Below are 24417 nucleotides of genomic sequence, written 5' to 3' on the forward strand. Positions count from 1 at the left end.
AAACCAAATGATGTTTCTCTTTAAAAATCTCAAGTTGCTCTTCCCATCTCAATTTAAAAAACAAAACAAACAAAAAAACCAAGATATAATTCCTTGCTTAAATATTTAAGCATTCCTAAAAAAAACCATTATCAAATTATTTATTGTTTTCCTGAGAAGACATCTTTGCCTTTTACTGAATATGCTATTATTTGGGCCAGCAGAGAGAAGGAATCCTGCTCTCACAAGTATCCTGTTTATCCCAAAGCTTCAGATCATTACCATTTTTTATGTTTAAAGTACAACCATCATTCAAAATGTTTGAGTAGCATGTATTTGGAGGCTCCAGAAATACCCAAGGGAAAAATCACTACATGCCTTATGCTTATACTCCTCCCTAGGCAACCCCTTTTGGCCGCCACTGGAGAAACAATATTGGACTACACAGACATTTGATCTGACCCAGTACAACCACTCTTGTGTTTTCTGTGTAAGTACTAAACTTCCTATTCCAACAACAGTAACAACAAATCTACCCAGTTCTGTAGGAATTTCCATTTTCCTGGCCTACGGAAATATAACTGCTATTTAAAAAAGGGAAATCACAGAGCAGTATTTCAGAAGAAGCCTATTCAAAGACCCTAAAAAGCCTGTAGTTTATCTGAGCAAGCTGTTAAGATGCATTAATCCAGACAACAACCCCCAAATATTAACTATTATTTGGAAACTTGTGCCAATTTTTGTTTCAAAGATGTTGCAAACCAAGAGAACAGGAAAGAAGGCTGCGAGTTCCCGCAGAGCGCCAGTTCACTTATTCCCAGCAGACCTGAAATAACCAGCTACAAAAGTCACAATTTGCCACTTAGTAATGGGGAAAAGAAAGGCTACTGCTGAGAAAGATATTTTTCCACCTACAGTTAATGCACCTACTCTAATTTGCTGAGAGCAGCAAATGAGACTATGAAAAGCCTGTTTATAAATGTTTGTACATATGTACATGTATTCACAGGAGCTATAATGGTGGTGTTTAAGGTGAAGGACACAAGAGGCTTACACTAAATACTTAAAGCCAAAGTAACAGTGTTGATTTGTATATTGTGCATCGCCTTTCATTTCCCTAGATATGCCAATAGGCACTTCTGTTTTGTGAACGGAACCTCTAAGACAAGAATACTCTTACACTCACATACACAGAACCATAGAGTCATTAAGGTTGGAAAAGACCTCCAAGATCATCTGGTCCAACCATCACCCTACTACCACTGTCACCCACTAAACTATGTCCCTAAGCACCAAGTCCACCCTTTAATTTCTCATAGGGAGAGGTAAAACCCACAAATTAGCATCATATTCAGGAAATTATAAATATTCTTTTTCCCTCTCTTTCAAGATATGTCTACTTCATAAACTAAAGACTGTTTTTCCATATCTAAGAGACAACAAAAGTATCTGTGGGAAGGTTTTCCAACCTGTGTGTCCTAGAATTCTTAGTAACCATAAAAGACCTCTGAATTTTAGTGGCTTTTTCTCATCTACTTAGAAGAATACACATATTTTTATAATTCTTATAACAATGGCTACCATATAGCAACTCTAATGCATGATTTAGTAGATTTTATAAGTTATTATTCCAGCATAAAACAGAATCAAACAAAAACACAGGGACACTCAAAGCAGCATGTTATATAAAACAGTGCATATAACTGACTGCTGTTTGAAAGCTGCAAGTCGCAAGATCATCAACCATTGGTTAAGTCAACAAAATGCATTTTAAATACTTCATCATTTAATGTTATTAAAATAATTTCATATTTGCATACAGAATGTCATATGGCATACTATTTACAAAATAGATCCATGTTATATAAAATCGTTTACATTCAGTATAGGAAAATTGTAATTATTCTGGCTAAATAACAACAAATCAAGCCTATTCACTGTATGCAAACTTTTTCTTAAACAAAGCTGAACAGCCAGAACACTACTTTTCTCTTATTCCTCACTGTCCTTTATTGTCATCTAAGATAGCCTCCATCCAAAGAAAAAGAAACAACTACCTTTGCTTCTGCCTTACAACTGGCACACTGCTTTTGTCTTACAGTGGGTAAAAGATCAGAATTATGATGTGAACATCATTAAATATAATGTACTTTTATAATTTTTACCTTATCAAAATTAGCTCAACCTTGGTTAATCTGAGTTTCCATATGTGACCTCATCAACTTTTTGTTGTTCTAATTTCAGGCTTTTAGATAATTTTGATTAAGCATGTAGAATACATGAATGGTATTTGTTTTGCTGAAAAACACAGTATTTAAACAAAGTAGGACTTGCACAGAATAGATTTGCTTTCTTTCATCATCAAAGAATTTTGGAAAGTATGGGTGAACAACTTTTTCAGTGAAAAGTATGCTTTCTTGTCTTAGTACTCAAATTTGATTTTATGCAAAAAACTGGAATTACACATGTGAAACCAATAGGCCTTACTGAAGTAATACAAAGCTAAGAAGAATCTGATACAACCAAAATATTTCTGGTTTGAAAACGATCTTATTTTAAGTACAAATTAGAAATTAATTTGACAGTGTTATGACAAGTTTTATGTCATAAATAGTGGCAGAACTCTAATTTATTTAACGTACACATTTTCTGCTTTCCTGAATACATAAAGTACTTGTGAAAATAAGGCATGTAAAAAACTTGAGGGAAACACTTTCAACAATATTTAGCTATTTCAGGTTAGAAAAACAAATTTCAGTCCATAACGTTTATGTAAAAATATCTTAAAAGTTACCTTTCAAAAATTTTTTTTTAAGAACCTCAGGGTAAACAGAATACCCGAAGTTCCCTTAAGGCAGCTGCCAGAATGCAAGCATGTGCTTCAAACTGCGAAGGGAACTGGACTGAGAAATCAACAAGACTGCTGAATAACATGTGGTATGTTAAATACGGAAGGTGCAACATCATTTCTCCACCCTCAAAATATCAGTGCAAAAGGTTATTGCCTCTTCTGTCCCAATTACAAGTTTTAAATGAGCTGCTATTACAGATGTTAATACACGAATAGTATGGGTGTGCTGATTTTTGAAAGGTTTCAGTACCTTTAGAAACTCACATTAATACTGAGTCACTTAAGTTTAGGAATATAAACTTGTACTCAGTGTTTTTACTCTTGCGGTTTAGTGAACAGAAGCTGCAAATATCTAGCTTGATATCAAAAAGTAAATATGGCCTTTCATTTGTACACCATTTATAGCAATATTATCATTTCAAAACTAGTCTTTGAGATTGATACATACGCTTACATAAACTTATATGCAATCCTTGTATCACTATAAATCCAAATCAGAAGAGCATAACTAGAAGCATGTAACAGAATAGTGTTATATGAAAAATAACCATTTCTTGAGGTCTCATATGAAGTCGCCAATTAAAAAAACAGTGTTTTCATACCCAAAGTGCCCACATTTGCACTCTGTCACACCTACATCTAATGCATTATTATGCGTGTTACAGGTATGCTGCAGTAGTACATAAACAAAACTCTATTTGTCACTATCACACAACAGCTGTGTACCCTGGCTGTGATTTGTGAGAAGCCAAATATTAAAAGTTTTTCAAACATTTTCTCCTATCCTTCCCCTCAGGATAAAAAAAAAAAAAAATCTGACTATATCATGGATGTGGATGTACTCAATAATCATTTTATTCCTCTGTTACAGAAGATTTTCTAGGTCTGAGAACAAGATCTTTGATAGAGGTAGCGATTTCCTGGAGCTCTTTCCGAATGGCATCTGCTCCTTCGTCCTCTTCTTCTGTTTTGTCACTGTCCCCCTGTTCAGTCTTCTTAGTCTGATTGATCAATTGTTTCACTACTAATCCCTGGTATTTGACTAATAGAGAATGCTGATCCTGAGGGAAAAAAAAAAAGCACAACAAAAAGAAATGTCAACATTACGGAGAAGGTACACAAACTTTTAATTAATTGAAGAATAAATGTTAAAACAATAAAGATTCTTCCATTCTTATGTAAAGGAGGTTAGCGATGCATCTATTTCCATCAAGTTATTTTGCAACCTAACCTAAATTCCATGAAACAGGTAGAAAAATGAAAGTATTTCCATGCTGAGGGAACAGGACAATTAACCACTGAAGCAGTAAAGCAATGCAGTCAGTAAACACCATTAGTTTTGGCTGATTAGATATAGAATTTGAAACTTTTTATTTTTGAAGAGGTACATCTTTTTTAAAACTGAATCAGAAAAGTTCAAAAGCATTCACGCTCTAGGTAGGAGAAAAGAGGGTTTTAAGAATTTTTATTGATTTATAACATTCCATAATGGATAGCTGACTCTACAGATAAAGGCAAAAGCTACAGAACAGATGGATGACAGATTTTTAATTTTATTTAAAAAATGTTGAAAAGAGATTTCTGAAATGATATGCTTGAATAGAAACACAGATCAGACAAACTGCATATTCTGCACATAAAGTAAAGATTAGACATGAAAAACAAAGGTGCTAGTGTTATACAGCAGGAGGAGTCAGTATGAGGCACAACTCTTTATGTTTAGTCATAGAAAAAAATGTGCTTTCCCGCTAAAAGGCTAGAAAGGAATACCTCTGGGATCTTGCCGCTTAGGAAATTAATGATCTGTGGTACAGATCTCCCTGGTGCATGAAGCATACAGTGGGTCGAAAACTGAAATAACAGTACTGATGTCAGGTGCAGAACAAGAGCTGGATCTTCTGTTACTTTTAGCTGTTCAATCAGAGCTTGTCTATGCTGAAACAAGACTTGCCTAAGAAACAGGAATGTATTAGATTAAAATATGTTTCCCATTCTGTCTAAAGCTCTTCTAACATTAATAATGCTATTTTCTCCTCTGATTGACCAGTTCTTGATATGAAACTCCACACTAAAAGGAAATTAAAAACAAAACAAAATGCACTGGTGTAGCTCAGATTTTGAAAAACTCCCTAGTGAACCTACACTGCTATGTTGTAGTAACCAGTCAGCCAAGCACCTTAGGTAAATACAAACTCTCCTCTCTGCCTTCTCCCATGGAATTAGGGCTGCCTTCCTTTGTATTTTTCAGTCAAACAGTTTGGAAAGAAAGACTGCCTCTTACGCATTCTGTGTGACTGCTACCAAACTAACCATCTGACACTTGTGCATCAACAAAGCTACATTTCACACAGTGTAAATAGAATAAATAAAATTAAGGTACCTTTCTTTCTTTTTGTCTCCTTTTTTCACCATAATATCACAAATATCTGCTGCAGAATCAAGGTATGAAAGGAAATCTTCTAAACTCTATTAAAAAAAGTAATAATCTGTTTTAGCAGGTTACAAAATAAGCTAATTACTGTTCATAATTAATCACCCAAACAGATGACAATGAATACACTTGGAATAAACTATGTTAGGAAAAAAAAGTATTTAATAAAAATTAAGTTTATCCATCTTCCAATAGTTCACGTATTTAAATACAAAAACTGTATTGTAATGTTAGTCTTAGAAATGAAATACTAAAAAGGAATTCATTCTACAGTTCTCTGTAGACTTTTCTTCATTAAGAATAGCATTTTGCATGTAAGAAATAATAAATTGTGTTCCTTTACACTTTGACTGCCATAATCTGTTTTTTATTTTATTATTTTAAATACCCAGGAATACTAGTTAAAGAATACATGGGAGAACATCAGGAGCTTCAGGAAGTAAATACAAGAAACATCAATCACTTTAAACTGCAGATTCTCTCTCAGCTTTTGTTTTTCTCATCTATGCATAAAAGATACACTAGAGTCCATCCGGAAGCAAACAGCCAGGTGACCATCAGTATCAAAATGTAAGATTTCACCTCTTAAAATTCACAGATATGAAAATGTACTTACTCTCACTGACTTACATACATTCAAAAGATGACTTTGCCTTCAGCATTTAAAGCAGCAGCACCATTTATGTACTACACTATGTCTTTCAGCTGTTTATTAACATAGTATCACCAGAACAGAAAATCTGAGCTCAAAACATTCTGGAATACTTTACCTTGCCATTCAGAGAAGTATGCAGTTTAGTTAAAGGACCTTTGGTGTCTTCTGGCAATTTACCTAAAATCTTAGTCCTGACCTGTATGAGAGAAGAATGGAAACAATCTGCAATACAAATTACTATTTTAACTGTAGGCATATTTGAACAGAAGATAATTAAATATTAAATAAATATCACTGATCTACTTGAGACTGGCGAAAAGGAACTGATAGCTGCGTACCTCACTTGTGATGGCAGAATAATTTTCTGTTGTCATCATTGAATCAGATGCTAGGAAGTTGAAAATAAGATTTGTAATGTCTGTACAGACAGTCTTCAACAGGTGCTTGACAAGGTTAGTCTGAGTTTCATCTGTTTAAAAAAAAAGAAGATTAAAAGTGGGAAAGTAACTTATTACAGCTGATTCATACAAACAATTATCACAACACTTCCTAAATCATGGACTCTATTAACCCAGAGTAGTACAAGAAAGTTATCTAGATACGTGAAGAGAATCTTCCCTCATTTACAGTTCCTCATTCCTCAGTGAAAATGTGGACTTTCGGGTCTGTAAGAGCATTTGAATGCACAGTTAGTACTTCAAAGGTGTATCTGTATGAACAAGAACTACTAATGAACAAACACACTGTTGATTCTACCAATCAACAAGTAGAAGTATGAAAAAGAAAACTCAACAAGACAAGCAGTTAAATGAGCAGGCATGTGACATAAGACTGAAATAGCAGAATTTTAGGAACAAAAGAACCAGTGTACAAGAACAGAGGCTAATGGGAAATAACTAAATTTATTTCAAAACACATGAATACATTTATTTGTTTTGTGTGTGTTAATATTTCCTTTTGCTGTAGCTTTCCACAGGGAAAGTTTCAAAGAAAACTGAACAGAGCACAGAATCTTGGAAACATTTACAGCATTAGGAAGATGCTGTATATATATATATACATACATAAAAATAACATACATGTAATTTACATGTATTATACATAAACACATTATATATACACATATTTTATACATACACATATATATATATACACACATATATGAACAGGAGTTGGCCTGTTAGTAACTCAGCACTTCTGTTTCCAACCAATTTAAAAAAAAAAAGCCACAAGTCTTTGCTTGTAACAGAAGTCCTTTCTGTAACAAAATATAGGTAGCTAAAGATGACACATCACAGAGTAACCCACTGCAAAATGAATCTACACCTTTTTGAAAATGTACTTACAAGGAGAGGTTCCTTTCAATACAAACCAAAAGAAGGTTGAGAGGGGAGTTCTCAAGAGTCAGGTGCTATTCAGTGTTTTCACTAGTTACAGGGGTGACAGAGTGAAGTCAGTTAAAAAAATAGTAGAGAGAATAAAAACTGAAAAGGGACACAAACACTTTGGAAGAAAGGACAAGAATACACAATGACCTGGTCAGAACAAAGACTGTGGATATGAAATAAACAGAATGTGTTTCAGTAAGTGTGCAGGAGGTCAGTTTTAGACATTATAAATACATCCCTAAGTTTTCATTTTCTTAAAATTGTTGTTCTTCTTTGACTCTGAATGTAGATTCTGGAATAAATTCAGCATCCTTGAAGGAGTGCATTCATTTTAACTATATATTTATTATACCTGTGAAATGCTTTGTTCCTTTTTCAAATAACCGAATGTTGTTGTACAAGTTTGAGAATTCTTCCTGCAAGTCCTTCATAGTCTGTCTTCTGCTAGCTCCAGAGGAAGATGTTGAAGATGTAAAAACGGAACGCACAACTTCTTGATAGCTTTTTGTTAGAGGTCTTAGAACAGGGAAGATGAGGGAGAAAAAAAAAAGAGTATTAAGCAAAGTGTAAAAATGTTGAAGGTTTTTCCAAACATACCAATAGAGAAAGCTATGTCACGACAGAGTGAGTGGGACATAAAAGCCACAGAATGATGATATAAAGCAAGCCCATAAGGGGCTCTTATGGTCTTCTCATGTCCTCTTTGCCCTGAATACATACACTTATATCTCTCTCTCTCATGGAATATCTTTTAAAATAAATTATTCATCTTTGCTGACCTAGCTTACCATCCAGTTACACAAGTGCCAGTAGTGCCACAAAGGACAGGGGACATACAAGAGCTGTACACAAGATGGCACTGGTGAAATTCCAACACAGATCAGTGTAAGGGTGTGGAAATGCAACCGTGACCCTGAAATCTCTTCCTGACATAGGACACAGAACTTCCTACAGCTTGGCAGAAGCATTATTTCTCATTATTGTGACAGTACAGCTTTCTAATACAAAAGGAAGTATATAACACAGAGCTGTACAGAAAGAGAATATTGATCCACTTCCATCAGTATTTTTTTTCTAAACAAGAAAACAGAATCAAGAGAAGATTCATCTGAAATGAATCACAGACTTTCTAACTCTGTTTGAATTACAGAAGTTACCTTATTAGATGTTCAGCAAGTTCTGTAATAAGCTCCTCAGGGCAGTCTTGCATATGGGTCTTTAAAACATCCTGAACTTCCTCTTGGGTCATGAAAGGGAACTCCAGATGCTTATTCCTATCTGCAGTAGCCATAAACAACATTCATTGTCAAAACTCTATACTTAACATTGCTTTAGTTACTCTGTGGCATGAGACATTGAAACACCTCAAAGTTCAAACCTCCTCAGAAGAAATACATTACCAACAACGCAAAGAAAAGGATGACTATAGATGACAATAAAATTTTGTACATACGAAAAATTGATGAAATCTCCCTTTTGATCACAGTTATTTTCTGTTACGGACAACTTAAGAAATACACAAAAACATTTTGATAGAAGATTTCAAACTGCCTGGCCCATATATTAGTTCAGGAAGGATGACGTCACCAAGACCAAACAGATTTTTTTTTAATGTCAAAACTGAATGGAACATTATTACTTGAGGGATTTCACAAGTTATTTTTTAAACCCAGTTAGTAATGTAGACAATCATATAACAGAGAGTATCCTCAACTTGAGGTTACAGTTCAGGATTACATAGAATTTCAGATGGGATATAGCAAGAAAATTAAACCAGACAAGAAGTTCTGGTATTTTCTGGTATTAAGACCACTTTCTATGCTGCTTGTAAATGCATATAAATTATTGCACCTGTATTTTTTTTTTTGGGCAATATATTAGGTTCATCTGCATGCTGCAGATGTTAGTTTTTACATATAAGAATGAGATCAGGATGATGACGGGGAACTGGAAAAGCACAGGCATTACATATTCCAGCTGCAAGATAAAATAGGGTTATTCTGCACATAAGGTAACTGAATCAAAGGAAATCAATGATTCTCCCAATCGTGCTACAGTAGCAGTGAAGAACATACAAGACTATATAAAACAGATGGAAAGAAGACTTAGACCAGTTTTTGGAAGGGTGTTATTTATATTTGAATGGTTACATCTGAATTTATCTTGGGATTTTAGTTCATGAATATGATGACTGAGTATTTTTTTTCTCCTGTAAAAGAAGTAACTTACAAATGAAGTTAATCAAACAGCATTCATCACACACTATTTAATTCAGTCTATTTATTACAACACAGCAAAACTAGCAACAACTGTAAAACATGAAAGGTCACACACAAAAAAAGGCTGATTTAACACTGTGTTACTCAGTAACTCATCAATCTGGAATAATAACTTCATTTATATGTGAATTACAGGAAACTATGAGAGTGGTATCACCCAAAATTAAGATGCTGTGCCTCAAAACTTCAAATATGTTTAAAAGTGTTTTGCAGTCACTATTAGAAGTCTAGATACTACATATAAAATGGAAGCACACATCTGGTACTTGAATTAAATACAAAATACGTAATTATCACTGTTTCATTTACAGCCACTGTTTAATGAAAGTCTAACCATGTAGGCATCTGCTTATGAGGAAGCCTCCATGCTCCTTTTCCTAACAATCAGCAAGGAGAAATGGGCACCAGCAGGGAGTGATTCAAACTCCTCCTATAATACACATCTAAAAATAGTCAGACTGATGGGCCTTCAAAATACCTACTTTCTGCCACTAAAATGTAGGCTTACAAAGGTAACTAGCTCAGATGTAGAAATCTCATTAACACAAGATGAATCCTATTTAAAAATATTAAAACTGTCTTTTTATGCTTATGAGGACTAATGTCTAAGTACCGTTTCAATGCTATAATTTGTTTAAGTTAACCAAGCTTTGGAACTGGATGAGAACTACTTTATTTATCATAATTCAGCATGAGTTAAGAAACCCACTACAATACCCCTATCACAGAATCACAGCATGGTTGAGGTTGGAAGGGATCTCTGGAGCGTCATCTGGTCCAACCCCTCAGCTCATGCAGGGCCACTCAGAGCTGCTTTCCTAGTACCATGTCCCAATGGCTTTTGAGTATCTCCATGGAGGGAGACTCCACAAACTCTCTAGGCAACCTGTGCCAGCACTTCATTATCTGTACAGTAAAGAGTGTTTACTGAACAGATGAAACATCTTGTGTTCCAGTTGGTTCCCACTGGCTCTTGTCCTAGCACTGAGCACCACTTAGAAAAGCCTGGTTCTGTCTTAATTGCACCGTCCCTTTAAGTATTTATATACATTAATATCATCCTGAAATCCAAACCATTTCCTACATAAAATCAAAATTTAAAAATATCTGCTTTATTTTCCATTACTTCGGTTTCTTTTTCAAAGACTACGTTATACTATTCAGTGAATATGTCCATTTCACGTAAATAGCAGTATTACATCCATTGATATAATTCTAACTGAATAGTATTCTCATATTCTTTGATATTTTACCTGACCTTACCAACATAGTGGGGAAATCAAAGATGATGAAAAGCAAGTGATATAGACATGTCTCTACGAATAGATAGTGCCCAAAATAAAATGACGTACCTGTGCTAGTTGTTTGCGACTCTTCATCACTGTCAGCATCCTTCCTTCCTTTCTTCTTGGTTTTCTTAATCTTGATCTCTCTGGCATTACCACCTCCTCCTCCTCTCACACTTCCACTGCCCTCTGGTGGAGAATTACTTGCTTAGTTCACAGTTCCAGCACTTAAAAGTTCACATTATAGTAATTTATCTGCAGTACTTGTTAAAATTTAAATTAAAAAAAAAAAAAGTCAACCTGTCTTGAAAGGTAACCTACAATACATATTCCAAAATACTAGTGTCATAAGTTTAATTCTTAAGAAAAAGAAAAGCATACTGAGTGAAAGCTTCATTTAAGCCAGTGTCACAAATAGACACAAATACTAACCATATATGCTATTAAAAAAAACAAACACAATAATGTCTTTTTCCAGATGAAAACAGATGAAATACTAATTTCAATTTTGTAATGGGAGATTTTCTATTGGCTGAAAATAGCATTTTAGTAAACATTTAGCATTTTGTTCAGTGATGCTGAATAACCAAGATACTCAAAAATATTCCAGATAATGCAACTTTGTTGACTTTCAGAGAAATAATCCTCCATAGTAAGCATTTATCCAAAATATTCTTGAAAACGTGCATTCAATTAACTAGAACACTAAGTTTTGTTCAACTGTTCCATTGCTTCACTGTGAAGCAATGAGATGATCCAGTTCCGACACAAAACAAATTACTTAGTTCATAGGTGCTGTAACCCACGTATTTACACTGCAGATAGCATCTCAACTTACAAAACATTCCCTCTGCACAATGTAAGTTGCTTAGCTGTTTGCTCCCTTTTTCATTACTTGTTCCCTTGTTTTTTGACTTTAAGCTCCAGAATAATTAGTTCTATGCATGCACTAAGTCTTCAGAAAGTAATTATTTTTCCAGTTAAATATAAGGTCCAAGTTTTCAAGTTACTATGTTACCTAACAGTACTACCACCATTTGAGAAAAGGAAACACAAGGGCAAGATGCTACTACTTAGAAAGCTAACTGCATAGCATTACTTTACAGGAACATCAAACTCGTCCAGTAGCATCTAGCAGCGCATTGTAAGATCTTCTGAGTTTCTGACCTCTCCATAAAACAAGAGTTGATGTTTTTCACAAACTTATTTAAAATGTGACTGCATTCAGATAAGCAGATACAAACTGTTTGTGAAGTGTGCAATGTATTAGTTATTTTGAAAGCAAGCTACTTTCATCCTGCATTTCACTTGAATAGCCACACTAAAAAGCCACAATCCATAGTCAGGATCACATTCAGAGAGCAATGAAGAAAGTGAGACTACAACTGGAAAAGAAGTCATAGTTTATGACAACAGGATGGACTGTAACCTACAGGAAGGATCATTTCTGCAGCGTCCATATATACTTATTTGTAAGAGACTGCTACAAATGGCATTATAAGTGGACAACTGACAATTTATCTTGAAATCACTAAGTACATGGCAGAATCCATAGTTGTACCAGTGGCGTTAACACTTAGGCCATGCCAGGTTCCACTTGCACAGAGACACACCTGCACAGACAAGACGGTAAGGCAATGTGACATCGGCCACGTTTTGCCATTATGCAGCAACACCTAACCCTTAAACCATGATTTTGAATGTTATGAGGTAACACATGTAACAATCAATACAAAAACACTTCACGGTAGTCTTGCTTATTGTGCAGCAGATGTTGTCTGTGGATATGAACAAAACTCCAAATGGTACATGCTCAGTAGAGACTTTAATCCTCAGAAGGCTGGAAACTGAAGTCATTCTATTTATGACAGTTCAATTAAAGTTCAAGCTTCTCTACTTCAGATATGGCCTAGAAAAATCTGCTGTCTCTTGTGGCAAGAGTAAGTTTAGTTTCCATGCCAACTCAGTCACGGCCTTTTTAAGAGTAGAATCTTATATTTTATTTTTCAGATGAGTATATTCAATTAAGCTAGATGCATCACTGCTCTAATTCTGTTGCTTTCAATAACATATAAAACTCTGCATGTGGGTTCAACATAGATTGCTCAGCTGTGCCGTGGCAACACAAGAGTCATGTAAAGCCTCTGGAACTGAAAATACAGTGTTTAGTCCGAAAAATGTTTTAAAAACTAGAAAGATTTCAAAGGGTTTTTAAAACTACATATTTTATTCTCCTTCAAATTAAAATTTATTCCGACCAGCCAACAGACAAGTGGAGTAAAGCATGGAATTAATTTAACACACAATATACCATGAAGTAAATTGTGTGAAACTCCAAATGACTGTTATGTATGCAAACATAAAATTATTGGCATGGGATTCTCAAAAAAGAAGCATAACATTCTCAATAAAAAAACAAAACACCTTAGTATCTCATTTCTGAAGTTAGACTGAGTGATTTTGGAAGTAATTTCTGAAGACTATTAAGAAATATTTTAATTTTTTTAGATCTCTGAAAGTGTAGAGAGTAAGAGCATATCTGCACTGTGTAGTAAAAAATGGTACAGATGTCCCTGAGCTGGTTCCACAAGACCTCACACACAACTCATTCTTATGTGAATATACCATATACACAAATAAATGAACACGGATTCCATTTCTAGAGCCATGTGCTTTGTGCTGGACTAACTCAGGATTTCTTTATGGTACTTCATCTGTACTTTGAATCTGAAATGAGTTCTCATGTACATAGCTCAGATACATCCACAACTACAGTATAATCATGACAAGTGGTTGGATTGTTTCCTAAATATCTTCAGCAAAGGACTGGAGGAAACTAATGGACTACAAAACAGAATAACTTCATATTTAAGTATTTGTAAGGCTAAACATTTTTTTTTTTGCATAAGCAAAACATTGATGCTTTACCTGTTGCCTTCTTTCTTCTTTCATCTTTTTTGTCTTTTTTATTAGCATTTGAATTTTCTAAAACAGAAGACTGTTTTAAATCTTCTTCAGTAATTAAATGAACAGGGTTATTTTTCATTTCCTACAACGAAGAACATGAACTTAATGGGAAAGATACAGACAGCAACAAAAGATGCATACAGGAATGTTTACGCCATTTAGCAATTTCAAAGTATACTAATCTAACATGATGTTTTCCAAGAGCAACACGTGAAGACACATTTAGTCACCTCTCTAAACTCAGTATCTGATCATACTGTTACTGTGATGGTGTTCCCTGAGCAAAACTGGATATACACTAAACTGCACCAACTGCATACACAAATTCTTTCCTCATTTTTTGCTTGTCTTCTTAAGCTGTATTTCAGATGAGAAGTAAAAAGATGGTAACAGCAAACAGAAAGACAAACTATGCTCCAAAACTCAACGTAGCATCTTGACCAATGAAAAACTGTACCTTTTCAGCCTTCTGTTTCATCATATCAGAAAATAGATCAGTACAGCTGCTTAGAAATTTCTCACTGACCACAATGGTGTCACTGAAGACTAAACCTGAAGAGTTTTTGTTCAGAGATCTCATCACTTGTTGAAGCAAAATTCCAGAATCTTCTACTGACAATGAACTTGGCAGAAGAGTCTAGGGTAAAGAACATCAAAGTTATTTACATACATAGTGTATTCTAGAATAGACAGACATACACGTGTATGGATAAATAGGACTCACAGATTTGCTGTTAGCTACTTAAAATATATTTCACTTATAAAATTAAACTAGTAATTTAAGAGTAAACACTATTTTAAATCTAACATCCCAAAACATCACTGCTACATCTGGGAAAAAGCACACTGATTTCTTCAAAATGCAGCTCAAAGTGATACTCTAAGGCCTAAAATAAGGATTTACCTAGGACAAAATGGCTAATATCCCTTACTGAACACTTACATATACTTACTGAAATTTACATAAGACTTCAGCTTAAGGCTTTTTCCAAAACAATACAAAAAAAATATATTGTTCTCTAGCAAAAAACATTAGCATTAAATTTAAAATGAAAAGTTAGTCTTATGTATCTATCAAGTGAATACTGACATGGCCTTCCTTTGCTTTTGTTCAGACCAATGTAAAAGAAAATAAAGTTTTTTTTATATTTGTTATGATATTTTGTCTGAATATTTTTGTTTGACAACATGGGATTTACACTAAACATACATGTAGCTTCAATAAAATATCATCTGACACAAAAATAAGACAAAGCAGATAAATCCAACAACAACAACAGAAAGGATCACTTACTGCTACATCTATCCAGGTTCCAGAACTGATTGCTTCTTCTATGGAAGCTTCAACCTGATCCACAATTTCTTGACCAACACAAGCTGTTCTCAGAAATAAGAGTTTTGCGGACTTGTATCTTTTTTTAATGTAGCCTGCTGGGTCAGGGATTCCAAGTCTGTATAACGCATCAAATTCTATAAAACAGTTAGAAATGTGTTAAGTTTAAATATCTTCTTATACTATTCATGCTACTTACAAGATCTTATGTAGCAATTTTCTAGAAAAGCAGGAAAAAAAGAATTACGTATAGTTTCTATATGCATAAGTGCAACTTCAAGCTGATGCTGACCTAAAACTTGCTTCAATACAAGCTACAGCTAAACGCAGTCGATAGAAATATGAAGAATAAACCATGGACATGACTTCAGTCCAAGTTTTGGAAAAAATGCTTTTTTCAGATTCTTACACCATTAAATTTATCTTTCCAATGACATCTTCCCAAATCATTCTAACATAGCATTAACAATATTTACAATATGTAAAATGTCAAAATCTTATGTTTTCTAAAATTAACCCAATATACTCGTAGAATTGTTCAGTGCCTCACAAGCAAAGCATTTAAAGCATTTGGCAGTTTAAACTTAGATGTTCTAAAAACATTCAAAGACTCTGACGGATACTCTATTAGTTGAGCAATATTACGGAAACACTTAAAAGTACTACAGTATGTAGAAAAGTATGTTGAGCCTTTTCAAAATGCAAGACATTTTCCAAAATGCAGGATTAATAAATGGCCCTCTGGGACCATAAGGGTACGCTCCCCTTTTTATTCAGGTCCACATTTTCCCACAGCTCCCGTTTTAAACCACCATCACCAGGCATCAGTCAGCTTTAAGTCAGATAGACATATCTGGATTCAAATAGGACATGAGTGTTATCCACTCCAGTTCTGCAAATCTTACTGTCGAAAAGGTTCTTCCTGTGCACTGCATGCTTGGCTATCAGGACAACCAATAGTCAAAGTTTGTTTGCAATCTAGATACCTGACCTAAAATTCCCAACTATGTGGGCCAAATAAAACCACCTGAAAAGTCCACCATAAGCAGTCTATTTAAGAAATGTTTCCAGAACAGTAATAGAAGTAGCATTTTTAACACCATTTGTGTGAAATAAAGTTACTGTTTAGCAGTATGGTTCTCTCTGCTGAAATATGGTTCCTTCTGCTGAAGTAACACATAATTATAAGCAAGACAGTCTTTTAAAAGGAGTATCAACTGTACTTATTACCACTTATACTTGCAAGGCTTCACACTAGATAGTACCTATATTAGAGTAAGACTAAACACCTATACTAACTTTAGAAAGGTATTTTATCCAAGAGAAAAAAGATTAATTACCTAAGTAACCATTCTGCTTGAAAAAGGAATCCACCCAGTTGCTTTGTGTTCTGGCATAAATGTCTGGAACAAACACAGCCTTATCCTGTTTCCCACCAACTACAGTGCCTTTTAGACGACCAGTGTTAACAAGTTCTTCTAGCACAGCTAAAAGAAAGAAAAACAAGTGAAGCGACATTTTCCACTTTGATGTATCCATTAATCTAAACATAGCAATTATTTTCCCCGTTTTGTTTCTTCTTTTCCCCCTAATTAGTTTTTTTTTTTTTACTATTAATTGAAAGATACTAGAGATCAAAATGCAAGTGCTTGTTCTAATGAAACATTACCAAGTTCTATCCATTATTTTTAATGCTTCTAAGAATTTCTTGACAAAAGCTCACAAAATCATACAATGTTCTGAAAGAGTGAGCCACTGTGGCAGGATCAAAAGTCTCTTTATTCAACATAGGTCTGGACAGTTTCAGCCTTTAAGAAACGCAGTCATAAAAGGCTTGTTCTCTGGGCAGACAATACAATATAAAAGTATTTTATTAATAGTGTTCTCTTTGCATTCACTGTTTGCATGTTAGACAATATGGAAAATAGATCTGAACATACTAAAAAGACATTAAAAATTGCTATCTAAAATGCATAAATGTTAGCACCTATCATACGGTTTACAATGAGTAATTTTATAATTTTACCATCTTTACGGTTTACAATGTTCACAATGTTGCTAGTAATAAACTCCTTGTAATGAACAAATATTGCTTACAAAGAATGTACTGGTATCTGGTAGAACCAAAGTACTAAACCTTTCTTCATGCTAACTATGGCATTTTCATTCCGTTAAAGGCACATGGGAATGTATGATCTGGCTCTTATGAAAAGGGAAAAGCAGAGCATAAGTCACTAGGTATATTAAAAAATAAAATAAATCAACTGCCAAGTTCTGCAGCAGTTTTGTCTGGAAGAGGCAAAACTCACAACTGCTACTTTAAAACACATTGATAATAACAACAAACATAAAAGACAAAGAGTATAAATAAAGTCATTGAAAAGATATTTTCAAGTTTCCAACATTTGTGGAACGTTCTAGTGAAACATTACTGAGTTCTATTGATTATTTTAATATTATCAATAATTATCAATTATTTTCCCTGTCTGTGGCAAGGGGGTTCCCTGCTCACGGCAGGGGTGGGTAGAATTAGATGATCATTAAGGTCTCTTCTAATCCAAACCATTTTATGATTCTATGAACTGAAACGTTATCTCTGAAAAATGGATCAAATGAGCTCTGGCAATAAATAAAAAGTTCTTTGAAACTTATGAAACATCAGAGGGAATGAAATACAGTAAGAAGTAAAGAAAAAGATGAACTAACTCATTAAAAAAAAGGGACAGTACTAGAAGCACACTTAGCCACTGTGCTGATTGTTGGTGACAGGAAAACACTCAAACTTCAATTCAAATTAACATTGTACATGAGCAATACATAATCATGTACTTGCAGAGCCTGTAAAAAGGCTAACTGTATACTGAAATTTGTTGCCTGCTGCAACATTGCTATAATGCAGTTTAGCAGATTTCCCTTTTAACCTACAGACAGTTGGGCAGCACATTCCTAGAAAAAATGAAACCTTAAATTGATTATATGAAAGCAGGTTATTTATATGATTTGAATTAACTGCTAAGATTTTCATTTGTAATGAAGAAGCTTGTAACAAAGCAAGAAGGTAAGCACAGATTTTCCTGTGGAGCTCAAGCATGCAATGCCCCGAAGGCAAAAAGACTCAGAAGAGAGAGATTATCTTTCATGAGAAGAGATGGAAAACCATTAAAGGATTCTGAACAGCTGCAACACTTGGTCAGCCAACACACAAGACTAATGATGCTTGAAGCATCATCTTGAACAGATGGGAGGGGATTCCTGGTGGTCAAAGAAAAGCTGAAATATTAGAAGTGAGAAACAATTAAGTACTGCCTACAAGTTTCAGCAGTTGGATAGGAAATCTTTATGATTTTCTATATAAAGAGCTGCAGAAAATAAAGGTAAACAGTTTAAGAGTATGTTTTATCTCTCAGCATATAAAGACATTTAACTATGACTATAACAAAAGCTCTGCCTCTGCTATCAGAGAGAAAAGTCAATAAATAAAATCCAGAGCAGTTAATGCTGTTTGGATACATAAAATCTGTCCCCTTTTGTGCGCTTCACTGATAAAATTGCCAGTAGCTAAGGGCAAGTAACGAAACAGATGACAAAACGAGTACTGTACTTCTTGCATCATCCTGCCCCCAGAGGCATTTCATTACTATATGCTTTCATTGCTTTAGATACAGAGAACATCTCTTCAGTTACAGATAGCACAAAATGTTTAATGCTTTTTATACTAGAGAGAAGCATACTGTTCTTTACTCCAGAATTAGTGGTATATACTAAAATGCTTCTTTGAAAGTGCACTTCTGGTAAGGAAGAATCTATGAATTAACTAACAAAAATACAAAACGGTCTGAACAAAACTCACAGTAAAGTAAATGTTCTTGAAATCCATACCGAGTGATCAAGTTACTTATTGGTGTAGGCCTTGGAAAAAAGAAAAACAAAACAATGTGACTAAATGACCCGAAATGGATGTGGAGAATCTAGAAACAAGAGGTTATTCCAGATAGACAAAACTATGTAGTATCTTCGCCCCACTCTGCTACACTGACAATTAACACAGGTTACAAGGTTTTAATTGTAAATTACTACGAAATTATAAGATATAACAGAGCTCTGGTAATTACCGTAAGTGACATTTTTTTCTTCATGCAAGTTGACACACAAGATTTTTAATTTATTAAGAAACATTTCCTATAGGAATGTTTACTGGGTAGATGTTAATACAAAACTGACTGGGGAGTCAGGGAATGACAGTAAGGATAGATATTCTCCAAACAAACAAAAAAAACCCCATTGACCCACACCTTCAGTCAAAAAATGTAAATGTGTCTCAGTTATACTTTCCTTGCTCTCCCAGAACTGAACTATACCTAAAGAAAGCTATCCATGAGTTTCTTTTCTTTTTCAGTCTCAAGTGAATTTGGTTTGTAAAGAACTATGGAAAAAAAAAAAAGTTTTAATATGCGGTTGCAGGTGCTGCAATTTACCGAGTAATTGCACTGAAGAGACCACGAATGCGTGCTCGATGCCGGGAAACAAAGGCTTCTGTGAAAATCACCCCATGGTTTTCCTGGTCTAGTCGTCCGTGAATAATTCTACCCAAACGCCTGGATAATGCCTGTAAATAGAAGCAAGGATGACTGATAAAATTGCAGATAAGCTATGTTAAACAAAAACGAATTCAAAAATCTGTATTAACAGATAAGCCAGATAGTTTTGCTGAAAAAGGCAAAATATTCCGAAAGGAGGACTATTGGAAATTATTAGATATATTAAGAATGTGTCTAACTATATGTATGTTGATGCCATTGTAGCCCACATTTCAAATCAGGGAATTCAGCTTCCCTAATAATGCTCTCTTCTGTCTGTCTTAAAGGGATTACTATGTATGCATCCAATGTTGACAGAAAACTTTGCAAAAGAAATGAGGTTTGGAGATGCACAATCAAAACTAAGTTTTAACCTTTCTATTTATTTTGTATGAACTAGAGGCAGAGAAATACACTAACCATTTTTTCAAACAGTCAAGAAGTAAATTAGCAACAATAAACACAAAAGAGGTTTTCATAAATGTGCAAAGTAAACTAAACCTTCAGCATTGCCCAAGAAAGAAGGAAAAACCATATAATAATTTTCATTTTTAGAAATGTTTTTTGTAGAAGCTAGCCATCTAACAAATGTTAGAGGAATTCTGTTCACAAATTAAGAGTCAGCAAGTTGTAATTAATATGACTGCTCACTTAATACGCCACAGAACTACCCTTTGAAAAAAGTATCTTCCAAAAAATATCCAACCTTGACTGAAAGTCCCCGATTCTCCCTAATCCTTTTAAGTACTTAAGATAGTCATTTGAAGAAGTAAATAGTTTTTGTGAATGTCTGGCTTCAGATTCAAAAAAATATGTTTATTTTACCTTTCTTGAATAAACTGAAAAGTCTCTACCACTGTATTTCTGCCTCCTGGCTAGGTAATGAGACTGATGAAGTTACCCTAACATCTCTCTAATATGTCAAACAGTGAAATTTTCAGATCTTCCACTAGTCTAACACATCCTTCTGTTCCTAACACTCAAAAAGACCCTGAAGAAATGTTGCCCAATACTGAAAAGGCAAACATCAATCTCAATCTGTCAACAGCTGTCACACTGCAACCTTTACATAGTAATTCTTTTCTGCTTAGAATGACAACCAGCCTGTCACAATTAAAGCCACGGATACTGCAAAGATGACAAAAGAAGGTGAACACAATTGATTCTACGTTTGATAAGTTGGTGGGTTCCATCACCTGTGTCAGGAAGTCTCCTGGAAGGTCATATGCCTTGCAGAGTTCGGATACTGTCACCTGGCCAGTTTCCTGTAGTTTATCATTTATTTCTTCTGCTAATTGGTCTAGGTAACTCCTTATTTAAAATGCAGGGAAAAAATAAGAGATGAAATTGATGTGAAATTCAAAGTCAACCTGTTATCCACATGCACTTCCGCTGCTGAATTATTAATTGGCCTGGCACTATACCTCGTTCTAGTGCATATTCTCAAAAACAAACTGAAAGTTATTTTACTTGAATAAAAGAGAAAGATGCCAGTGAAAATGTGTGTTTTTAAAAGCCTTGTAACCAAGGCAGCTAGTATTAAAATTGGTCATTTACCTGCTTGTATGAATCTGCCAAAAAAGAAGAAACAGGAAAACATTTTATGACAATGAGACTTAGAAAAAGGGCTTTAGTAAACATAGTACGTCTTAATTGTTTCAAGAGAGCCAGGAACTACACATTCTTTGCCAAGAATAAATCTTGCAATGCAATCAATAATGGAGACAGCCGCATAACAGTATTACTTCAGTGTTTGCTGGTGTGTTGAAAGCCACAAAATAACTCATACATCTTAGGCTTGTGAGGTAAAGCAAGAGGTGGGTGAAAATGAGAGGGTTTGTCAACAGCTGAGGCAGACAGCGAGCCCACAGAACAAATGAGATCTGTCTCCTGAGCACAAAGACATGAAGAAGTAAGAAATAAAACCTCTGAATACTGGGCAGAGACATTCAGAATGCCTTTGCCCCATGGCTTCAGTGAATACCTTCAGACTGGCCTCACTAGCCATTTTGAAAATAAACAAATCACCAAGCAGCTGTAATAACAATCAAGAAAAAATGTATTTTGCCTCAGAAACAACAAAGGCTGACTCTCATTGTTAGCCTGTGTTTCAAAAAATAGAAGAGATCTAAGTTATACATGCTGCTCCTGAAAGCACTCACTCATTTATAAGTTGTCCCAGCACAAGCTGAATAGCTTTGTCTGACTTAACGATATCATTAGCTCTGTTTTCAATGTGCAGAAGGTCCACATTTATTATCTAAAAAAAAAACACAAACAGAAACCAAAACTGTTATAAGAATTTTAAATTGAAAACCATTCTTAAACATCGAGCTATTATACTTAAATATTCTTATGTCCTAAGAAAAGCTGCTTTTATTTTTTTCTAGTATTGCATACATATACTGCAAATCTGTGATTTGGAATAAAGCTGCATTGGGTAAAAATACTCTTTGCAACTGTGACAAGGTTAATAGAAAGCTATGCAATACAAAATTGCATAAAGCTATGAATAGAAAATACTAAATTGCCTTTCAGAAAGGTTTTCTGATTCTAAGTAATTTTTCTCTAGCCAGAAGGGAAAATTAGTCACAGAGGAAGACTACTGGAGGATAAAGGTTAGTGGAGACAAGAGATTAACGTAGGAAGAGGGAAGATCCAAAAAGGCATGCAAAGTTAATTATGCATGCTCCTGCAGTTTTAGATTTAAATGGGAAACAATTCTTTTTTCCCCTTAGTCTGCAAAGGAAGAGTCCACAAAAAAATCTGTATATTTTGGTGCTGATTTCACAGATCACAGAGTATCTGTAAGTACAAAAGAACTCTACATAAAACAGTAAATGGATGCGTTAAATGATCTGCAGTACTCTGACAAAGGTTACCGGCTCGTCATAAACTGTTCTCTTATTAAAAAATGAGTGTGACTGATGAAGTCCACATTTACAACAAACATGATAAAAAAGAATATACTTTTTTATTACTAAAAAGTTACCTGTTGCAAGTCAACAATGTTTACTCGACCTTCAAAAAAAAGTACAAACATACTTTTAGTATATAAAACATATTTAAACAGGTTTAAAATACAGCATAGTCCATTGTGTACAGAACACTTCACTACTTTGTAAACCAATTAAACCAATTTCAGCTTTAAATATTGACAAATCACAGAAATCACTGACAGTAAGTGCAAGATATCCCATGCTGTTCTACACTATGGCTTTGCTGACAAACCAATACAGAAACCCCAGAAATAAAAATCACTTTTTCAGCTCCCTCCTGACTGGTTTTGCCTTGATGCTGATCAAATTTGACCACTAGTCCATAAGTATTAACACAGAGGCTGTCAAGCTTCTTACCTTTGCATAATGCTACTGTCAAACATCAGCAACAGTAATTTAAAAACATTATTATTACAACTAATGATGTGAACAGAGAATGGTTTTGAAATTCTGAGTCCTGTGCAAACATCTGGGCCAGATACTAAAATGCAAAATTCCCTTCAAGTAGACCAATTGCACCTCAGAAATTCTACATAGGCGAAAAAGAATCAAGTAACGTATCTTGATATTCTTAATTAAAGCCTAATACGGATTTGAAATGAAAAATTAAATAAACAAATTCAGATGTAGATGAAGCAAGAGGGAGCACGATCACTTTTTTGAAACATTATGGGTACTGAAGAAAACTATCAAATTCGTTCTGTAGCCTTCAATATTAACTTCCAAGAGGAGGAAAGCAGATGTGACACTTACCACCACAAACATGAAGCTCATCCCGGATCTCCCTACTAATCTGTGCTGGCGTGACATACTCTTTTCCATCCAGTGTATGCACTACTTCCAACTGCTTTTCTGCAATCAGTTTAGTGACGATTTCTATACAGTTCCGTTCCGACAACCTATCAACAGCACAAAGAGCAATCGGTTATTCCAAGCACTCGCTAACTTCAAATGCGCATTTTAAAAATACTCAACAGAGGGAATAAATTGATTACTTGCTGTTCTGTGCATTAAATATTTTTTATGACAGTCACTTTGTGTTCCTACTTGTCTGATGCCCCACAACTCGCCCACACAGCTTTTTGTGTGCGAGTCATCGCTGGGAGGTGATTTCCACTGCCCAACAGCTGTCAGCCCCTTTCGCAGTAGGATCGCACCTTTCTGTGAACGCAGACAAGGCTGCGCTTACAGGCTTTGTTTACTACCCTTATATACTTCTTTATTACTTCCTTTTTTATTTATTTATTTTTTTTTAATATAATCGAGTTCTGGGCCACAACCTGAATTACCCAACGACTGCTGACAGATCAGAGCGCTGGGCCCGAGGATGTTTACCGGCCGAGCCTCAGTGTCTCTCCTGGACCTAAATACAATCCTGGGGACCCCCCCGCACCCCCAGAACCCCAACACCCCCACCCCAAGCCTCCCCCCCTCCGTGCTGCCGGGCCTGGGGGGAGGCCGCGGGGCGAGGCTCGGGGCCCTGCCGGCGGCGGGCTGCGGGCACCGGCGCGGCCCCGCTCACCTCTGGGCCACCTCGGCGAACTGCGCCCGCTGGAAGTCGGCGGCCAGGCGCCGGATCTCCTCCCAGGCGGCCGCCATGGCCGCCCTCCCCTTCCACGTCGGCCCGGCGGGGCGAGCTACGGGCAGCCAGCGCGGACAAAGCTCCTCGACG

General features: G+C 35.3%; 1 protein-coding gene across 1 annotated transcript; it reads right to left on the reverse strand.

Annotated features, from left to right (window-relative positions):
- Positions 1 to 1642: 1642 nt before the first annotated feature.
- UFL1 (UFM1 specific ligase 1) lies at positions 1643 to 24405 on the reverse strand. Its single transcript, XM_048066641.2, has 19 exons — positions 24268 to 24405; positions 23499 to 23644; positions 22739 to 22767; positions 21909 to 22006; positions 20943 to 21057; positions 19645 to 19775; positions 19020 to 19078; positions 16510 to 16656; positions 15131 to 15306; positions 14294 to 14473; positions 13798 to 13918; positions 10936 to 11058; positions 8462 to 8582; positions 7657 to 7820; positions 6255 to 6385; positions 6032 to 6112; positions 5211 to 5296; positions 4601 to 4781; positions 1643 to 3891 (listed from the first exon to the last, which is right to left on the reverse strand). Exons 1-19 carry the CDS (start codon positions 24342 to 24344, stop codon positions 3685 to 3687), a joined length of 2373 nt encoding a protein of 790 aa, XP_047922598.1. The 5' UTR covers positions 24345 to 24405; the 3' UTR covers positions 1643 to 3684.
- Between the last annotated feature and the right edge of the window lie 12 nt (positions 24406 to 24417).

This window comes from Anser cygnoides, chromosome 3 (genome assembly GCF_040182565.1).
Source record: "Anser cygnoides isolate HZ-2024a breed goose chromosome 3, Taihu_goose_T2T_genome, whole genome shotgun sequence".
Classification (NCBI taxonomy): Eukaryota; Metazoa; Chordata; class Aves; order Anseriformes; family Anatidae; genus Anser; species Anser cygnoides.